Source organism: Nomascus leucogenys, chromosome 9, assembly GCF_006542625.1.
Source record: "Nomascus leucogenys isolate Asia chromosome 9, Asia_NLE_v1, whole genome shotgun sequence".
Taxonomy (NCBI): domain Eukaryota; kingdom Metazoa; phylum Chordata; class Mammalia; order Primates; family Hylobatidae; genus Nomascus; species Nomascus leucogenys.
Window position 1 is genome coordinate 59,712,385 of NC_044389.1, and position 18,597 is coordinate 59,730,981.

The following is an 18,597-nucleotide window of genomic DNA, read 5'->3' on the forward strand; positions in this document are numbered from 1 at the left end:
TAGCGGCCACATGCAGATGCTTTCCTTTACTAAAAATCTGAGAGACATCTTAAATAAACACATCTTATGGTATAAGAATATAGCTACAATTCTTTATTATCTGTGCTACAGTATATGTGTGTGTTTGGAGGCGGGGGTGCGTGGGTGGGTAGAATGGAATGATATAAAATATCAATAACACTTGATATGGTTTGGCTCTGTGTCCCCACATAAATTTCATCTCGAATTGTAATCCCCATGTGTCGGAGGAGGGGGCCTGATGGGAGGTGATTGAATCATGGGGGTCGACTTCCCGGTTGCTGTTTTCATGATAGTGAGTTCTCACCAGATCTGATGGTTTAAAAGTGTGTAGCACTTCCTCTGTCTCCCTCTCTCCTGCTCTACCATGGTTAAGATGTGCTTGCTTCCCCTTTGCCTCCCACCATGATTTTAAGTTTCCTGAGGCCTCCCAGCCATGCTTCCTACACAGCCTGCAGAACTGTGAATTGATTAAATCTCTTTTATTCATAAATTACCCAGTCTCGGGTAGTTCTTTATAGCACTGTGAGAACAGACTAATACAACACTGATGATTAAAACCTCAAATAATTCAAAGATTCTAACATGTAGCAAGTAAACTTGAGTTTCAACCCCTTTGTCAGTTCCTGATTGAATTTTACAATTAGCTAATAAGAACAAAGATCAAAAAATGCTTGTGTAAGATCATCCATATTAGATACACTGCTCCTGAAAGATATGTGTAAACCTAAAATTTGAAGAGTGGTTCTAGGACTCAGCTTTCCCAAGAATTTATGACGGGTATCAGGAATCTTGCCCAAGAAATCCAGGGCAATATTTTGTGATCTTTCCATAATGCATGGAAAGAGGCTCCACAGGTAGGTTAATTACATATTTCTATGAAACATTACTTAGTTAATATGCCCCCTAGAAGTCCAAAGTTAAAGTCATTATTGTGAGACTATATGGCCTACAGATCAAGCAAAATCAGCCTTCTGTTATCCCCCACCCCGCATTTGCAGCTACTCATTAGTAATATTGTGTATTTTAGTGCTGTCTGTCCTGAAGATCCGAAGCTGATTTGATACTATTGGTATGTTTTTCTCTTTCCTCCTCTCTCCTTTCCCCAGAAAAATCAAGGTTCACAGAGGTTTTATATTTGCCATATAACCTATTAGGGTCAAACTAGGTGGAAAACTAAGAACATCCACTCAACAACATGCAAACACTGTAAAGGCATGGCTATTCCTGTGGCCCTTTCCAGGAAGAAAAATCCATGTGACTCTCCCTAGACCATTAGTGCAGGCAAAGCTGTCAGCACAGAATACTCATTTTGCTCACTTTTAAAAGTCGGTTTTAATCACAAACTCTGAATACTGTACTTTGATCTGAACACTCTTATGCGATTCACTAAGTCTTGACAAGTTCTCAGTCCTCAAATAACTAAAAAAATTGGACTATTTCTGGCCCATTAGCAGGGTCATAGAATGAAATCCTTGTCTTACCCCTACTATGACTGGCCCATTCTCTTAGGCAGTGAGACCCATTGTGGGATGGTGGCATGTCACTTGGTTCACAATATTTATGTCCCTGAAGTGTTTCCCTAGTTGACACCAAAGGACAAGAATTCACTAGAAGCTAATTGTATTCTGGGACATAAATAGCAAAAACCTTCAAATCCTGTAAGATTAACAATTGTAGTTTTCGAAAAAGCGATGGTACAGAAATACCTGTTAGTAGATGCTAAATTTGGGAATGTTCACTGTTCTAAAAAGAACAGGAGACAAGGAAAGGAAAAAAGGAAGGAAAGAAAGAAAAAGAGAGTACATGGAAGAACTAGACTGTTTCAAAACAGTCCTGGCTTTGGCCCCAATAGGCATTTGAAAAATATTTCTCCTTACTTCTCTTGGTATTTTCTTTTTAAATTGAGAACTAATTTACATACAGTAAGGCCTTTACAAAACACACAAGTCTTAAAAGTAGAAAAGAGAGGGCATCATCAGGCTGCACAGACCAGATGCTGAAGTGCTGAGCATGAAATGGCAGTAGTGGCCACAGCAACCAGGGCAGCATGAGCAGCACCGGGCTTCTGCAGCCTACCCCAAGGGAGGTGCATTCCTGCCAGCCTCCAGTGGCCTTCACCTTGTGCTGGCACCCGCTGTGCACCAGTCCACTCATCCAAGCTGTCGCCAAGGAGCTCTTCCTGGGCAAAATTGAGAAGGAAGCACAACACAGTTTCTTGCCCACAGCTCTCCCTCTCCCTCTGCCTACTGACCCCCACTGGTGCTTCCCTGTGTGGCCCTGCATGTTGTGTGCCTGTCCTCTTGGGAACTGTGGGCAACAAATTATCTTTTCAGTTGTACAATACTTGTTTCCTGACCTGTTGGCCTTATTATATCTCAAATTTTATGTCAACCCACAATATTTAGACCAGCATGAATGACAAGACACTTTGGACACTTAAGAGTGAACAAATGAAGAACATACGAACTGTGCACCTTTCCCCAATGTTCTTAACAAGTTTTGTAGGTTAAAGCACAAGAGTTTCTTTCAAGTGATGGGGAAGGCTAGTGGCTGTTGGGTGGGATCCACTGAAGGCAAAGACTACACTGTGATGATGGAGCCCAGCATTCAGTACCAGGCCATGGTATCATCAAATTTTTGTTCTAACAAGGACTAGATGTGGTCTGCCTCATATCACATGGACACCATGAGCTCTGTCTTTCAGGAGTCCTGGTGATGAGAGAGCAGCTCCCAGTATGGCCTTCATGTCTCCTCCTGACCAGTGTTGATCCATAGGTGTTCCATGATGCAGTCTAGTATAGGCCTCTCCCTGTGATCAGAAATAAGTTTATGAAGCTCTCTGGAAATGAAGAGTGAAGAGTGGGATTTTGTACAATTGTTCACACAGTATCAGCTTCCTCAGCGCCACAAAATCTGCCTGATAAATGTCAGGCCCTTGTTACTGTGGTGTAAAGAATGACTTTCCAGCTCTACATGTCCACTGGGGTCCATCATATGTTTGGCCATGGAAGAGTTCAGGACCGCATAAGAGGGACTCCCACTGAAGGTGCCCAGCTTCTGGCCTACAGTGAACCTGGTATCAAATCCAAAGTCTGTTATTTTTATGTTGTGATGGACCACAAGGAAATTCTTGGGCTTCAGGTCCCTATGGATATCCCCCTTTTGTTGGTGGTACTAGAGGGCTGATACTATCTGCTGGAATTTGCTTCAGGCCTCTTCCGCCTTCATGTAGCCCAACTCTAGGATGTAGTCGACCAGCTTTGCTCTGCTGGCGTACTCCATGGCTAAGAACAAAGTGTCTGTGGTGTCGAAAGAGCTTGATGACCTTGGGGTGACCCCATGGAATAGACTCTAGAGGAAGGAGGAGTTCTGCTGCCCAGTGAGAAGGTACTTGGTGAACTTCATTCACCCTGGTGAAGCTGTCCTGGCTGATGATCTCGAGGAGCCTATAATGATCAGTAAGGGTCTCCTCATCAGCAGAGATGGTCGTAAGGCCCTGCCACATGGTAACCTTCTAGCTACAAATCCTAACTAGGAATGCTAACCAAGAATGCTACCTATAAAAACGTTGCTAACTGTGAAAACGAAAGAGCATAGCTGGAGTTGCTCTGCAGACTTTTGTGTGTGACCTATGGGTCGCTTCAGTGCCAGTGACTATGTGCCCGGCCAATTTCACCTGGTCCGTAGCTGGGTGCTGGATAATGGCACCAGGAACCACCTCTGCTGACCTCTTGGCTCTGTTTACTTCCCTCTGTGTTGGTGTCATTCTTGGGTGGGCTTTCCCTTCGAGGTGACAAGATGGCACCAACCACTCCAGCAACCTGACAGAAATAGAGCTTCTCTTCCTCCAGGGTTCCAACCCGGAAGTCTGACCTTTGGCACCCGATTGGTTACTTGCCCAGACCTCAGCCAATCACTATGGCTGAAGAGAATGGGCTCTGCTGATTGGCCAGGTCGAGGTCATGTGGCCTCTATCTCCAAGGGAACTTGGGAGCTGCTCACCTGCTTCCAGTGGGAGACGGTGTGACACCTAAGAGAGCAGGTTTAGGGACGAGCCTCAGTCCTGTTCATTTCCTGGATATGCCTGCTCACGTCCTCCCACACCACTGTCTTCTATGTACACGAGAACCCATGGCAGCACTTTATCCCCTCTCCTGCCGCCTCCTTCACAGGCCCCATTTCAGGCATAATACAAAGGCACAGGGCTTCCTGCTTGAAGGTAGGATTTGGGGATCACTCCCAGCTTCAAGGCCTGCTGCTGTGTCCTGTTGTAATTAGCCAGTCAGTGATCACCTACCATGTGCCAAACCCTTCTAGGTGCTGATCCAAGGATCAACAGGACTGATGACATTGCTGTCCTCAAGGAGCTGACACTGCAGCATGAGTGGACAAATTCAGAGGACAAATTCCGATCAGTGTTCCCTCTTCCAGCACACATTCACTGAGGTCCTACTGGATGTTCCAGACATGGAAGCACAGCAGGGAGTGGAGCAGGCAGAGGTCTCCATTCTTATGGGATGATAGTCTAGCGGGGGAGACAGAGAAAACAAAAGTAAAACATAAGCAAAGCTAATTAACCTGAGCCCAGGTCATCAATCTGTTGAATTCAGCAAATTGTATTCCAGTGATTCAATATGGAAACAGAGGCCCTACCTAAGCGGTGGCTCATTCTTGGAGACCAGCTCAGATGTCACCTTCTTTATGAGGCCCTGCTGGATCCTTACCACTCTCCCAGGCCCTTTTGCCTTACTTGGGACCCCTCAGTGCTGTGATCACACTTTGAAGTCCTCTCAAGCCTGTGAGTTGTGTGAGGACGCTGAGGTACATGCAGAAAGGGGCTCAGAATGTGATGATGAGTAAAGTCTGAATAAACGAAAGGATCAACCCCCACCCCACCCCACCCCCCCAAAAAAAGTAGAAAATAGGAGTCAAGCTTGGTAGCTAGAGATCAGGAAGTGTTATTTTCACATCATGAAGGAAGAATTGTCAGATCAATGCTTTTTAATCCAACTCAGTGACTTCATCGTGACCAAATTTAGCAGAAATTTGAGAAAGTTTACTGCATGGTTCCATTTAGATTTTTCCAATTCATGAGTGATAGTAGCATTACACACACACACACACACACACACACACACAGACACACACACACACACACACACACACCTCACCTCTCCATAAGCCTGACTCCTTCAGAGCTCTGTCTGAGTTTCAGTTCCGGGCAACATCAGAGCTTCTAATTTGACTGGTATTAGTTTATGTGACTTCAATTGGACATAATTCTGTTTAATGACATAATAGCTAATGATTATTACACACAAGAGATAGTTAAATAGTCTTTTTCACTTGAAATGAGAAACCCAGACATCTTTCTTGTGTAGAAGCATAATGAAAATTATTTAGCTTTATCAATAAATTTTTATCAGCACCTTTTTAATCAACTAGATTTCTCTGCTTTCTGCATAGATGGAAATTTAAGTGAACTGTATACTTTGAATGGTGTTAAAAATAATAATACCAAATGTTTACTGAGGACCTACTATGTGCCAAGCATTTTCTATGAACTTTGTACAGGTATAAATTCATTTTATCCTCTCAGAAAACCCATTTTCTATTGCTATTACTTCCATCTTACAAATGACAAAACTAAGAAGTTGAAGGTCTTGTCCAAATCAGAACAGGAGCCAGGCAACCTAGCTTCATTGCCATGAGCTTAAGTACTTACATTATCCAACCTTTCATTAAACATTTTAAATTTGTTTTGATGTTGACAAACCCAAGTGCACACAGCAGCACTGCTATGCAAAAGAGCTTGTACAGAGATTGAATTCACACTCTGGATTCAGTGCCACCATGAACCTGGACGGTCATGACAGGAATAAGTAATTTAATTACAAAACCAGGCCAGACATGATGGCTCACCCCTGTAATCCAGCACTTTAGGAGGCCGAGGCAGGCGGATCTCTTGAGGCCAGGAGTTTGAAACCAGTCTGGTGAACATGGCAAAGCCCCATCTCTACTAAAAATACAAAAATTAGGCTGGGCACAATGGCTCATGCCTGTAATCCCAGCACTTTGGGAGGCCGAGGTGGGTGGATCACCTGAGGTCAGGAGTTTGAGATCAGCCTGGCCAACATGGTGAAACCCTACTAAAAATACTAAAATTAGGGCTGGGTGTGGTGGCTCACACCTGTAATCCTAGCACTTTGGGAGGTTGAGGCGGGTGGATCACCAGAGGTCAGGAGTTGGAGACCAGCCTGGCCAACATGGTGAAACCCTGTCTCTACTAAAAATACAAAAAATTAGCTGGGCCTGTAATCCCAGCTACTCGGAAGGCTGAGGCAGGAGAATCATTTGAACCTGGGAGGCGGAGGTTGCAGTGAGCCTGGGCAACAAAAGCAAAACTCCGTCTCAAAAAACAAACAAACAAACAAAAAACCTAAAATTAGTTGGATGTGGTGGCACACGCCTGTAATCCCAGCTAATCCAGAGGCTGAGACAGGCGAATAGCTTGAACCTGGGTGGTGGAGGTTGCAGTGAGCCAAGATTGCACTCCAGCCTGGGCGACAGAGCAAGACTCTGTATCCAAAAAAAAAAAAATAGCCAGGTGTGGTGGCTCACGCCTGTAATCCCAGTTATTAAGGGGGCTGAGGCATGAGAATTGCTTGAACTTGGAAGGTGGAGGTTGCAGTGAGTTGAAATCATGCCACTGCACTCCAGCCTGGGCAACAGAGCGAGACTTTGCCAAAAAAAAAAAAAAAACATTGACAAAACCAGGGTATTTTGAGGGTGAGAGGAAATGGAGTAACTCTTTTACATCTTACCTAATACTTAATTCTTATCAACTAAATCAGCCCCACCAACAAAGTTTTTTTTCCTCACTGTATACATCCAATCCAATGGATAACACCTTATCCAGCTTATTGAGTCAACATTCCTGATATTCCCAATATGAAACTAAGCTATTATAATAGTTTCACTGATCTCTGCTTCTAGTTCATCTCCTTTACTGCAGCAAGAAGAATCTTTGTTTCACCCCAGCTTATATGTCACTCTCCTGCATTAAACCTTCAATGGCTTCCTATTGCCTGGATCAGTGGCTCTCAGATTTATACAGGAACTTAATGTGGTGATAGTTGCATAAGTGTGATTATACTAAAAATCATTGAATTGTACATCTAAAATTGTAAAGTTATTTTTTAAAATGTATAGGGGGAGCTGGGCATGAAGGCTTATATCTGTAATTCCAGCACTTTGGGACACTGAGGCTGGAGGATTGCTTAAGCTCAGGAGTTCACGACCAGCCTGGGCAACATAGTGAGACCTCATCGCTACAAAAAAATAAAAAAATTAGCTGGGTGTGGTGGTGTGCGCCTATAGTTCCAGCTACTCCGGAAGCTGAGGTGGGAGGATGGCTTGAGTCCGGGAGGTCAAGACTGCAGTGAGCTGAGATTGCATCACTGCACTCCAGCCTGGGTGACAGTGGGAGACCTTGTCTCAACAACAACAAAAAAGATGTACGGGGTGCCAGGTGTGGTGGCTCACACATGTAATTGCAGTGCTTTGGGAAGCTGAGGCCAGGAGTTTGAGACCCAGCCTGGGCAACATAGCCTGGGTAACAGAGAGACCTCGTCTCTAAAAATAAAAAAAATAAAATAAAAATAGCTGAGTCTGATGGTGTATACCTATAGTCCCAGCTACTAAAGAGGCTGAGGTGGGAGGATCTCTTGAGCCCAGGAGTTTGAAGTTACAGTGAGCTACAATGGCAACACTGCAGTCTAGCCTGGGTGACCAAGTGAGACCTTGCGTCAAAACCCAAAATATATAGAGGAATCGAGGCATCTGGAATTCATAGCATGCTACATGTAACACACTGAAATGTTGAACTATAAGCAATTTTACTATCATAAAATAAGACTACAGTATATATACTTAATATCTGCAGTATGTTTATTACATTAGAATTCACTATTTTATGACTACAACAAAGAGTGTCGAGCACCTTTTGCATCCATCACTGAAGCGAGAGTGGCCAAAGTGAAATTCAATGCTTTTGTGACTTCTGACCGAAGCAAGAACTGCAAAAGGCATTTCAATGCACTTTCACACATTTTCAAGAAGACTATGTCTTCCCCTCTTTCCAAAGAGCTAAGACAGAAGTACGATGTTTGATCCATGACCATCCGGAAGGATGATGAAGTTCAGACTGTGCAAGGACATTATTAAAGGTCAGCAAATTGGCAACGTACTCAAGGTTTACAGGAAGAACGATGTCATCTACATTGAATGGGTGCAACAGCAAAAGGCTAATGGTACAATTGTCCATGTAGCCATTCACCCCAGCAAAGTGGTTATCACTAGGCTAAAAGTGGACAAAGACCATAAAAAGATCCATGAACAGAAAGCCAAATCTTGCCAAGTAGGAAAGAAAAAGGGCAAATACAAGAAAGAAACAATTGAGAAGATACGGGAATAAATGAATCTATATACAAACTTTCATACAACTGCTAAAATGAAAAAAAAGTGTTGAGCTAAGCTTATCAACAATTTCTAATGTTTGTTTTTAAAACGAAATTGCCATTGGTTAAATTACTTTGTTGCTTACCACTATGTGCCAGCAAATAAGCATTAACAACACTGAAGACCTAAGAAAAATATGAAAGAGGAACTTTAAGCACATTTAATCTAATACTTTGATATATTTTTTGTCTTCAAATTAAGACTTCAGGAAAACACGTGGATTTGGAATAACACTAAGTTTTTCTGGGAGGAGTTTTCACAATCCTTGGCTTCCTAGAAAATGCCTGTATTTCCTGAGGTCAAAAAGACCCTTCTTTCAACCTAGTCCTAAATGACCTTTCCAGCTTCATCTCTTTCTGCACTGCCTCACTTCTGCCACACTGTGTGGCTCAGTATCCCCAAACCACTCTGTGGTTTTGGTCGTGTCCCTTCCCTCTCCTGGGATATTCTTCCAGAACTCTTTTCTGCACTTCACCCTTCAAAGCTCATCTAACTTCCTTTTTTCCTCCTGACTTCCCCAATCCAGAAAAGCATAATCAGAGCAGGAAATAGGTATATTCCACTAAATGTTATATTTCCAGCATAACCAAAGAGACTGGCACATGGAAAATGCTTCACAAACATCCCCTTCTCTGAATTCTCAGAGTCTTGACACACACACATATCTGTGCACTTACTATGCTAGAAGCAATTTTTAGTGACCCAACCCTCACATCTCCTTCCCCAGTAGACTATGAGCTCTTGAAGGCAGGAATTATGTCTTTGTCACATAGCAGATGCTCCATAAATATCTGGAAATCTAGATGAACTGAAAACATATTCACTAATCTCCAGATGTTCAGAATCTTCAGGAATATTGAGACATACAATTTACTTGAATACTATGTGGCAAAAATTATAAATGATGTATGTACACAGTATTATAAGAATTCTGATGAAGGAGCTATACAGCTTCCAGCTTGGAGGTGTTTGTCCTGGAATCTTCATATAGGCTGTGACATTTGAGCTATCCTTTGAGGAATAAGATTACCAGGAAAATAGCAAAAAGGGTTTTCTAAGTAAAAGAAATTCAGCACAAGACAGAAACTGAGAGGTTAGGGCCACCAGCATCCCAATGGGTCTGATGTAGCTTAAGTTTGGGGTTCATGGCAGGGAGTGGCTGGCAGAAAGCTCGGAAAGTACGCTAGTCCTGGCAGCCCTCCTGGCCTGGACTTTACAACATGACTAAGAGGGTGTCAGGATCAGATCTGTGTTTTAATCAGCTCTCTACACCCTCTTCTCCCCTGACTCCTCCCCAACATAGCATATTGACCATGTAAAAAAGTTGATCAGAGGCAGGTATGAGGGACATGATGAATCATCATAAGAATCAACTTGAGACTTACAATTGTGTTCTAACCAGTGAACAATCAGCCAACACTAGTGCTATGTAAATCATACACTGAAGCAGAAGTCAAGAATGTGGTAGAACTAACACAGCTGGTTTCTTGGGAAAGTTAGCATCATTCAATTAAAAGATTCCTGGCCTCTATGAAGCCCTCCCTGATTTTCCCAGCCAGAAAGGATCTCTCTCTTTCTCTCTGTTTCTCTTTCTCTCCCTCTGTTTCTTTCTCTTTCTCTCCCTCTCTCTCTCTCTCTCTCTCTCTTTCTCTCCTGAAACAAGTACTCTCTCCAGAGCATGTATTTTGTACTTAGGACACTTTTGAAAATTTTTTCTTGCATTGCTGCTGTTTGTCCTCATTTCTGGTACCATCTTTCTTTTCTCTTTGCCTCATTTTACAAGCTTATTTTCTGATATAATGCAGCTTTAAAAGACATCATGGGAGCAAGATAGGGTACAGGTCAGGCACAGTGGCTCATGCCTATAATCCCAACACTCTGGGAATATTGAAACATACAACTTATCACTTTAGGTCAGGAGTTCGAGACCAGCCTGGCCAACATGGTAAAATCCCATCTCTACTAAACATACAAAAATTAGCCAGCAGTGGTGGTGGTTGCCTGTAATCCCAGCTACATGTGAGGCTGAGGCAGAAGAATTGCTTGAACCTGGGAGGCGAAGGTTGCAGTGAGCCAGTATCACACCACTGCATTCCAGCCTGGGCAACTTCCAGCCTCAACTATTTTTGGGACTCTGTCTCAAAAAAAAAAAAAAGGATACGACGTAAAGCAATCAATAATAAATATTGTCAGATCTGAAATTTCAAGACAGGAGGGGTCATCTCCCACTCACCTTTATAAGTCCCACAGCACTACACAAAATACATCTGTTGAATAAATTGATGTAGTAATAACAATATGATAAAGTAAAAACATTCATTGGATTTTTTAGAAAGCTGACATTTTTTCCTTGAAATATCACTAGCTTACTAGTAGTTTACAATTTTTACTAGTTTATTAGAGTATTTGCATAGATGTCTATTATGTATTCTTTTAATTTTTTATCTCTTCAAACTGTGTCCCATCTGTGGTTGCTATTTTTCTTGCTTTGATTTGACAAAGTTTCATCTCTTATATAGATCTTTAGGGAAAAAATCTCTTAGATTTATTTATTATGCTTATTTTTCTAGTAGAAGAGATATATTTATTTCAGCAAAATTACAAAGTAAAAAATCAAACAAACAATAATATTTGGCACTCGCTGAGACATAATTTTGCAAAGAAGAAAACAGTAATCAGCATAAGTAGAATAAATTATAAAGATCTATTGATCTTTTAATGGGGGCAAATAACCAGAAGAAACACAAAAAGACTTAAAATACAGCATCATTGCCACATCTCATGAAAACATTCCCATAAAAAATTAACAATTTCCACTTGAACATGTATTTCAGCCCTCTTTGAACTTATTCTGAAATCTTGATGTTCTACTGATGTTTATAGACTAGCCATTCTGTCACTCCATGAACTCACAAGTTATCAGTCCCTTCAAAAGCAATTAAAAAGGAGCACTTCATGTTAGATATAGAGTACTTAAAGGCTAATATTTAATCTTAATTGGCAACAAGTTTAGTGCAAATAAAATTATATTTAGCAGCTTAGATAGTCCTGGTAAGGATGCATTCTCTTAACCCTTACTGTTTCCCCAGAGTGAAATCATTTCTCTCTTTTTATGAGTACAAACGTTGGCCATTCAAACCTACTGAAAACTAGTAATGATAATTCTGTTTGTTACACAGGGAGTTTCCATGAAAGATGGTTTCAGTCACTATGCAAATGAGCCATATGGTTTTTACATTTGGAAAGTTCCCTTCGGGTTGATACAAAAAAGCAGGGCCTGAATGACAGTCATTCCTCTTGGGAATGGAGTCCAAGTCATAACTGGATCTTACCCAACTGCTTCTCTGATCAGTGAGAAGACCCGAAGGAGGCATTAATCATTTTACCCATTAACCACCATGCATGGGATTCAAAAGAAGACTTGAGAACAGGGCTGAGGAATCTCTCAAATCAAACTCTGCTCTCCAGTAGTAATTTTATTTCACTGATTAAAATGCCAAAAAAAGAAAAATAAAGCCATCTGATTTCAAACCTGGTGCTTCCCACTGTCAGCCAAGATTTATTCTTCAAATGAACAGAAGCCAGAGAGCTACTAGCCAGAGAGGATTCTGCGTGTGCTTCGTCAATTCCTCGAATTGCTTCTCTTTTTGTTAGACATCTGTTCCCTCTCTAGCCAAGGCCTGGGACTCCTGCTTCAGGAAACAATATGGCTTACTGTGCCCAGATCCATGGTGGCAAGGGAAGAGGAAGAATGCCTCCTAGATATCAAGCACCTGGCCCTGCCCCTTGTCTAGGTTTCTCCAGTCAAGGACTTCAGTTTTCAAAAAGCTTGGATGACCCTCTTGAGGTCCAGGATGTAGTGACATAAGATCCAGGGAGGTCAACGCCATCTCACTCGACCATCCTCTTTACCAACTCTCAGCAGCTTTTCTATTCCCCCTGAATTCTCTCACTGAGTAGAGTGAGGGAGTGCTGCCTGCGTGTTGGACAGAGAGACCCACCTCAGTCACTATATTCTCTTTCCCTTGGACTGTGGAATTTCTCATACTGGTTGGCCAATTTCCACTTGTTGTGCTGACTTTTGAGTAGTGCAGCGAAGGAAGTTTTTCGGGTGACACTTCTAGATATTTCCTTGCTCTTGGCCTTTCTGGTGGGGGAAGAACTTCCAACTAAGGGATAGACAGGGAAAATGGGCTTGCCCTGAGGGGCTCCCAACAGCTGCCATATTTCCCCAGAGGTATTACTGGTTAGATACTGCCATGGCTTCTTCCCACTGCTGTCCCTGATATTTACCCGAGAAGCCAACCTTTGCACTAGCAATTTGATGACACCCTGGTGGCCGTGAATGGCTGCAAGGTGCAGCGGGGTATATCCACAACTGGACCTCACGTTTACATCAAGGACAATCCCTGCCTTCTTTGCTCCAGACACCAAGTCCTGAAGGGCCCTGAGGTCACCATGTTTGGCTATCCAGTGCAAGGCAGTGTACCCAGTCAAAAAGTCTTTGTGCAAGGCCAGTTGAGGGTCCTCCCAGAACAAAGTCAACACCTGAATCCAGGAGCCACTGGCAAGCTTCACAATCCACTCATGCTCCCTGGCATCTAGAGGAACCAGGGATGATTTGTGCTCAAAAGTTCTGTGGGGGGCCAAGGCTGCAGGCCCCCCCACACTGGGGGCCCACAAGCTGTGTTGCCAACCCCGCTCAGCCACAACAGCCCTAACCTCTGCAAGTTTTGGTGATAAAGCTGCATCAACCCTTGGGCTGGGTGCTGTTCCTGCCTTGGAGGGCTTCCTGGATCGAGGTGGGCGCCGACTTCTTTTCAGCAAGCCCTCATCAAGATACTCCTCATCAGAGGAGGACAATTTGGCCCTCCCTGCCAGAGAGCTCCTCCTGAGGGACCTCCTTAACTTAGGAACTGGCCAAGGCAAAGGCTCCAGGGGGTGGCCTGCAACGCCATTAGCCCCTGCAGGGACCTGCTGAGAGATGCGACCATCCCCTCTGTTTCTGAGGCCCTGAGGGCTCCGGCTGGGGCTGCCCTCCTTCTGAGACACAGAAAGGCCCCCAGCTGTATTCCTGAGCTTCCCCCGATCTGGGGTTCCCAAGACAACCTGCAACCCCTCTTCAGAAGCCCCGGGGGAGTCTTTGGGCCCACTGCTGCTCTCCTCACTGCCATGACTCTCCTGGTCCACAAAGTCATCCAGATCTTGGAGGGACAGCTGACAACGAATGCTGCGAAAGACAGTCAATGAAGGGTTCCCCGCCCAGGATTCCCAGGACTCGTCCGGAACAACCGGAAAGAGAGAGTGCGAGGAAAGACGGGGGTCTGGCGGCTCTGAGTTAGGCTCCGTGGAGCCGGGTTCCAAGGGCAGCTGGAGGAAGTTGTCTGGCAGCAGCGACCAGGCGCGGATAGGGCCCTGATCACGGGCCTCGGGCACCTGCGGGTGCCTGGCCACCCACTCTCGAGTGCGCTGCTGCTGCTGCTGCTGCAGGGTCGAATAATGCAGGGAGCTAGGGGTCAGCAGCTCCGGCCGGTCTCCACGGGGAGCGGGGCCGGGCAGGAGAGCAGGCGGGGAAGCCCTGCTCGTCGCAGCCTCGACGGTGGCGGGAGGCGAGCAAGGCGTTGCAGGCAGAGGCGCGGGCTCAGCCAGCGCGCCTTCTTCCCGCTCCCTGGAAGCCCCGCGGTCATCCTGGGCAGGCAGAGCCCGTGCGGGCTTCTCCTCGGCGGTGGCGGAGTGCGGGAGTGCGCCGAGCTCTCCCGGGAGCCCAGCCAGGTTGTTCTGGAGGCACTCCCAGCAGCAGCGGCCCTGCGTCTCCGCCGCCGCGCACCTTGCTCTCGCCTGGGCCCCTGCCGCTGCAGCTGCGGGCACCGGCGCCCTCTGTCCGGGACTGCCCTTCGATCCGCCGCCCTTCCCGGGCGCCCCGTGGGAGCCGCTGGCCGGGAGTCCATTGCAAGCTGCGTCGGCGGCTCTGGCTGCTGCACCTGCTGGCTCCTCCTCCGGCTCCTTCTCGCGCCGCCGCCGCCTGGGCTGCTGCTGGGGCGGCTCCCCCACGCGCGCGCCTCGCGGGGAGGAGGGCGCAGCTACCCCTGCACTGGAGGCGACCGCGGGCGGCTCGCGGGGTCGCTGCAGCCCCTCCTCCCCCAAAAGGTCCCTGTACCTCCTCTTGAGCACCACGTACTTGGTGCCGTCGGGGTCCTGGCGCACTGCGGCGACCGAGTTGACGAAGCCCTTGAAGAGCTCGCGGCGGTGCTGGTGCTGGCTGGGGGACGCGTCGGGGTCTCGGAGAAAGCTCTTGAAGTGGCTCAGCAAGGCAGCGTTGGTCACGCGGCCCCCAGCCTGGCACAGGAAGTCCAGTAGTGCCTCCTGGCTCAGCTCTCGGGCCATCGCTGCCTTGTCCTCCGCCCCCGAGGTGTCTGCGTCTCGCCCTCCCGGGGCTCTCCCCAGCCAGAGGAAACCCTGGCCGAGCGAGTGTCACCTGCGCCCGGGGCGGCACTAGCCGCCCCCATCAGCCGCGGAGGCCAGCGCTGCCCGCAGCCCGTGAGCGCGTCAGGAGGGCCGTGGGTCCCCTGCGGGTGGCCCCAGGGCTGAGTCCCCGCGGCAGTCTGGGTGAGAGAGGGCGGCTCCCAGACCTCCCCTGCGCGACTCTAGCCTCTCGCAACGAGTCCCCACAGCGAAAGTTCCCGGGATAGGGCAGAGTCGGTTTCACCTGCGCCCTGGCGGCGCCTCCTCCCTGGCTCTGGGGGAAGGGCCAGGCCCGCCTCCTCGTGTCCCTCCGCCCCCTGAGGTCTCCCCCACCCCCCGCCACCCAACCCAGAAGAGTCAGGCGGGAGAGCCAGCCGGTAGGTGAGGTTGGCGGCGAACGGAGCCGGCAGCGAACTGCTCTGCGGCCGGGGAAGTGGAAGGCAGGTAGGCGACCGGCCGTTCCTCTAAGTCTCCGCCACGCAGGAAACAAAAGCGATAGAAGGTCCGTTCCTGTCCTCCGGTGCTTTGATGAGTTCAGGCTGAAGCCGATGGGGGAAGAGGAGAAGCTGCAAGTTAACAGGCAATCTGAGTTATCTTTCTTTATTAACGCTGTAGAGGATTATTTCAGATTTCTCGAGGCTGTATTGAGGTCCGCAAAACTCACTTTGCATCCAAACTAAATTTTTCTTAATATAGAAATACTTTCTGGGCCGCTTCTCCGGCGCCCCCTCGAAGGGGTCCGAATACATCCAAGTCTATACCGAAAAGAGAAATCACTCTGAAAATTACTACTGGGCAATATTGGTTTGGGCCTTTTTCCTTCATACTTGTGTTTCCTTCATACTTGTGTTTCCTTCATACTTGTCTCACATTAAGGTGCTGGAAAAAAAAAATCACTTTGATAGCTTCTTGCCCCCGGCGGCTAAAATGAACTAGGAATTATGTCTCGCCAGTTAAGGTATTTGATGTGTAGCATTAGTTTGCTTTTATTTACTCTAAAATTTGTGAACAGCAGAGATTTGTACAGTGTTTTGTGTTGGCTTGGTGAAGTCCTTCCTTTCAGAATGTAAGGTTCAAAATGCAGACTAGAGCTGTCTTTAACAGCACCTTTTCCCCCTAACAGCTGGGATCCCTCTTCCTTTTTCTCTCTCCACATGTTGACCCTTTTGTCTTTGATGTGAGATCCTGGATGTCCCTCACTATTCCTTATCAGTCCTGTTAACATGCCTGAGATAGTTTTCACTGTCATTATCTCTTTACCTGTTTTAGTTCCAAGCCTTCTCTCATTCTTTTCTTTAACTTGGCCTTCCCATTTCTTTCTGTTACCTTGTTTACCTTCAGCCTCTACTGACAGGAAATATTTCCATTTCTCAGATCCTCTCATGTCCCCTGTATTTCCCATTCAAAAACCTCGATTTTCTCCTTCCCTGTAATTTGCCTCTCTTTTTTCATAGACTCTTCTCATCTTTTCGCTTTTCCTTTTGCTCTTCTATTTCTGATTATTCATAGTTCCTGTACTTCGCCAAGAGAGAGTATTGAAAGTATGTGTGTTGGCCCTACAACTGTTGACAAAGACATGTTTTAGCGTGGACCAATCTTAGTGACTGCCCTGTAGACCACATTAACTGAGCTTGATTTTAAATCCCCAAAAATACCCTAGTACTTTTCCAGGAATGAATCTTTGGCTTTACATTATCTAGGTCAGAAAAAAAGAACTGGAAACATTTTTGTCTATTTTTGGCATTTTCTAGGATCCAAACCCAATACTGGGTTGAGAGAGGTATAGTGGTTTTCACTGATGTCTCTACATAACATCAAGCCTTTAGGATAGTTTTTAAAATTAAGGTTTTGTATTACATTTCAGTTTTCTTTTGAGTTTATTTGTTGGTATAGAGTCTTGCTGGGACTGAGTAAGGTGAGTCCATACCTAAGGCAGGAGGAAGACCAAATGGAAGACTCAAGTGGATATTTTAGAATGGCAAGTGGAAAGAATCCCTCTTTGCTACTTTTTAAAACATCTGGTTACAAAATAAGGGGCTAACTGCAAAAGAGAGCCATAATATGGACTGAGGTTCTGACTCAAAGGAAATAAAAAGACTAGAGTGAAAGAAAGTGGAAGGCCAGGTGAGAGGAGAGTATAAAGCATCTGGTTGTGGAAATCAGATTTTTAGTTGAGGGTGGAATTAATAGGACTGGAGCCAAAAAGAAGAAAAAAAAATCTGATTGCTTTAGATTTCAGATTCCCAGGTACTTTGGTGTCCAGACCTTCTCCTCTTTCTCTCTCTTGTCCCAGGATAAAGGGGTGGTTAATCAGACAGCTCTTTACGTTATCTCCAGGAGCATTTTCCTGCCTCCTTCATATACAGTTCATTATTTCCAAAAATATTTATGAAGCTCCTACATTACCCTGACACTGTTGGAAATGGGTATAAAGAAGAAAGTGTACTTGAGAATTCACTATTTCTATTTAGTAAGGAGCAACAAGAGAAATGGCATTAACCTGAGTGCTAAGTGATTAAACAGAGACATGCACCACGCAGTGGAGAAGTTGAGGGGAGGTATATAAAGGAAGAACTCAGGCTCAGCTTGGGGGATCAGGACAATTTTCCAGTAAGAGCTAACTTTGGGGCTGGGCGCGGTGGCTCACGGCTGTAATCCCAGCACTTTGGGAGGCCGAGGTGGGCGGATCACGAGGTCAGGAGATCGAGACCATCCTGGCTAACCCGGTGAAACCCCATCTCTACTAAAAATACAAAAAATTAGCCGGGCGTGGTGGTGGGCGCCTGTAGTCCCAGCTACTCGGGAGGCTGAGGCAGGAGAATGGCGTGAACCCAGGAGGCGGAGCTTGCAGTGAGCCGAGTTCTCGCCACTGCACTCCAGCCTGGGCGACAGAGCGAGACTCTGTCTCAAAAAAAAAAAAAAAAAAAAAAAAGAAAAAGAAAAAGAAAGAAAGAAAGAAAAGAAAAGAAAAGAGCTAACTTTGAGTAAAAAGGTGAGAATAGGCTTTAAGGCAGAAAAACCATTGGTGCAAAGGCAAAGATCTGGCTTAGCATCGCTATTTGGGGAATGAACTGCCAATAGATCTGCTTGGCCTGTTTGGCTTTAAGGAAGACGATGTGTATGGATGTGTTGGAAAGGGAAAAAGTAGATGGGAATCAGAAGATGAAGGGCTTTGGGGGCAGGGGCGGCTTGGAAGAATTTTCCCAAGGGTAGCAACCTGACCAGATTTGTACTTTAGAAAGATCTCCTGGAAGTAAGTGTTGGTTTGAAATCATGACCAATATTAATAAGTAAAAAGAGCACATTGTAGAACAATGTTGTATGTAACCAAACCTAAGAACCATTGATTGTATGACACATTGTGATTTTAGAGATGTTAAAATATGAAACAAAGTTCCTCCTAAAATAGGATACGGCATAGAGAAATATGGCATGTGTAATAAGATCCTATTTTTAGAAAAAAACTATGTGCATATGTTTTGGGGGGTAAAATTTAAGGACTGGATACAGGGTGACTTTAATTTTTTTAAATAGCCTTATAAACTATTTTACAATGAGAATATATTACTTTTTAGTTTGAAAAAGACACTAAAG

At 45.4% G+C, this 18,597-nt stretch overlaps 2 protein-coding genes and 1 pseudogene across 2 annotated transcripts in view; 2 read left to right on the forward strand and 1 right to left on the reverse strand.

Annotated features, from left to right (window-relative positions):
* The first annotated feature begins 3,652 nt into the window (after positions 1-3,652).
* On the forward strand, positions 3,653-10,462 carry LOC115836662 (annotated as a pseudogene).
* Positions 10,463-11,231: 769 nt separating this feature from the next.
* Positions 11,232-15,214, reverse strand: SOWAHB (sosondowah ankyrin repeat domain family member B). Its single transcript, XM_030818447.1, has one exon. It carries the CDS (start codon positions 14,923-14,925, stop codon positions 12,544-12,546), a length of 2,382 nt encoding a protein of 793 aa, XP_030674307.1. The 5' UTR covers positions 14,926-15,214; the 3' UTR covers positions 11,232-12,543.
* Positions 15,215-15,402: 188 nt separating this feature from the next.
* The window catches only part of SEPTIN11 (septin 11), a 139,104-nt gene continuing 135,909 nt past the window's right edge, over positions 15,403-18,597 (forward strand). Inside the window, exon 1 of the mRNA XM_030819027.1 lies at positions 15,403-15,447. The gene's annotated coding sequence lies outside the window, so the exon portion shown is untranslated. The remainder of the gene's footprint in view (positions 15,448-18,597) is intronic.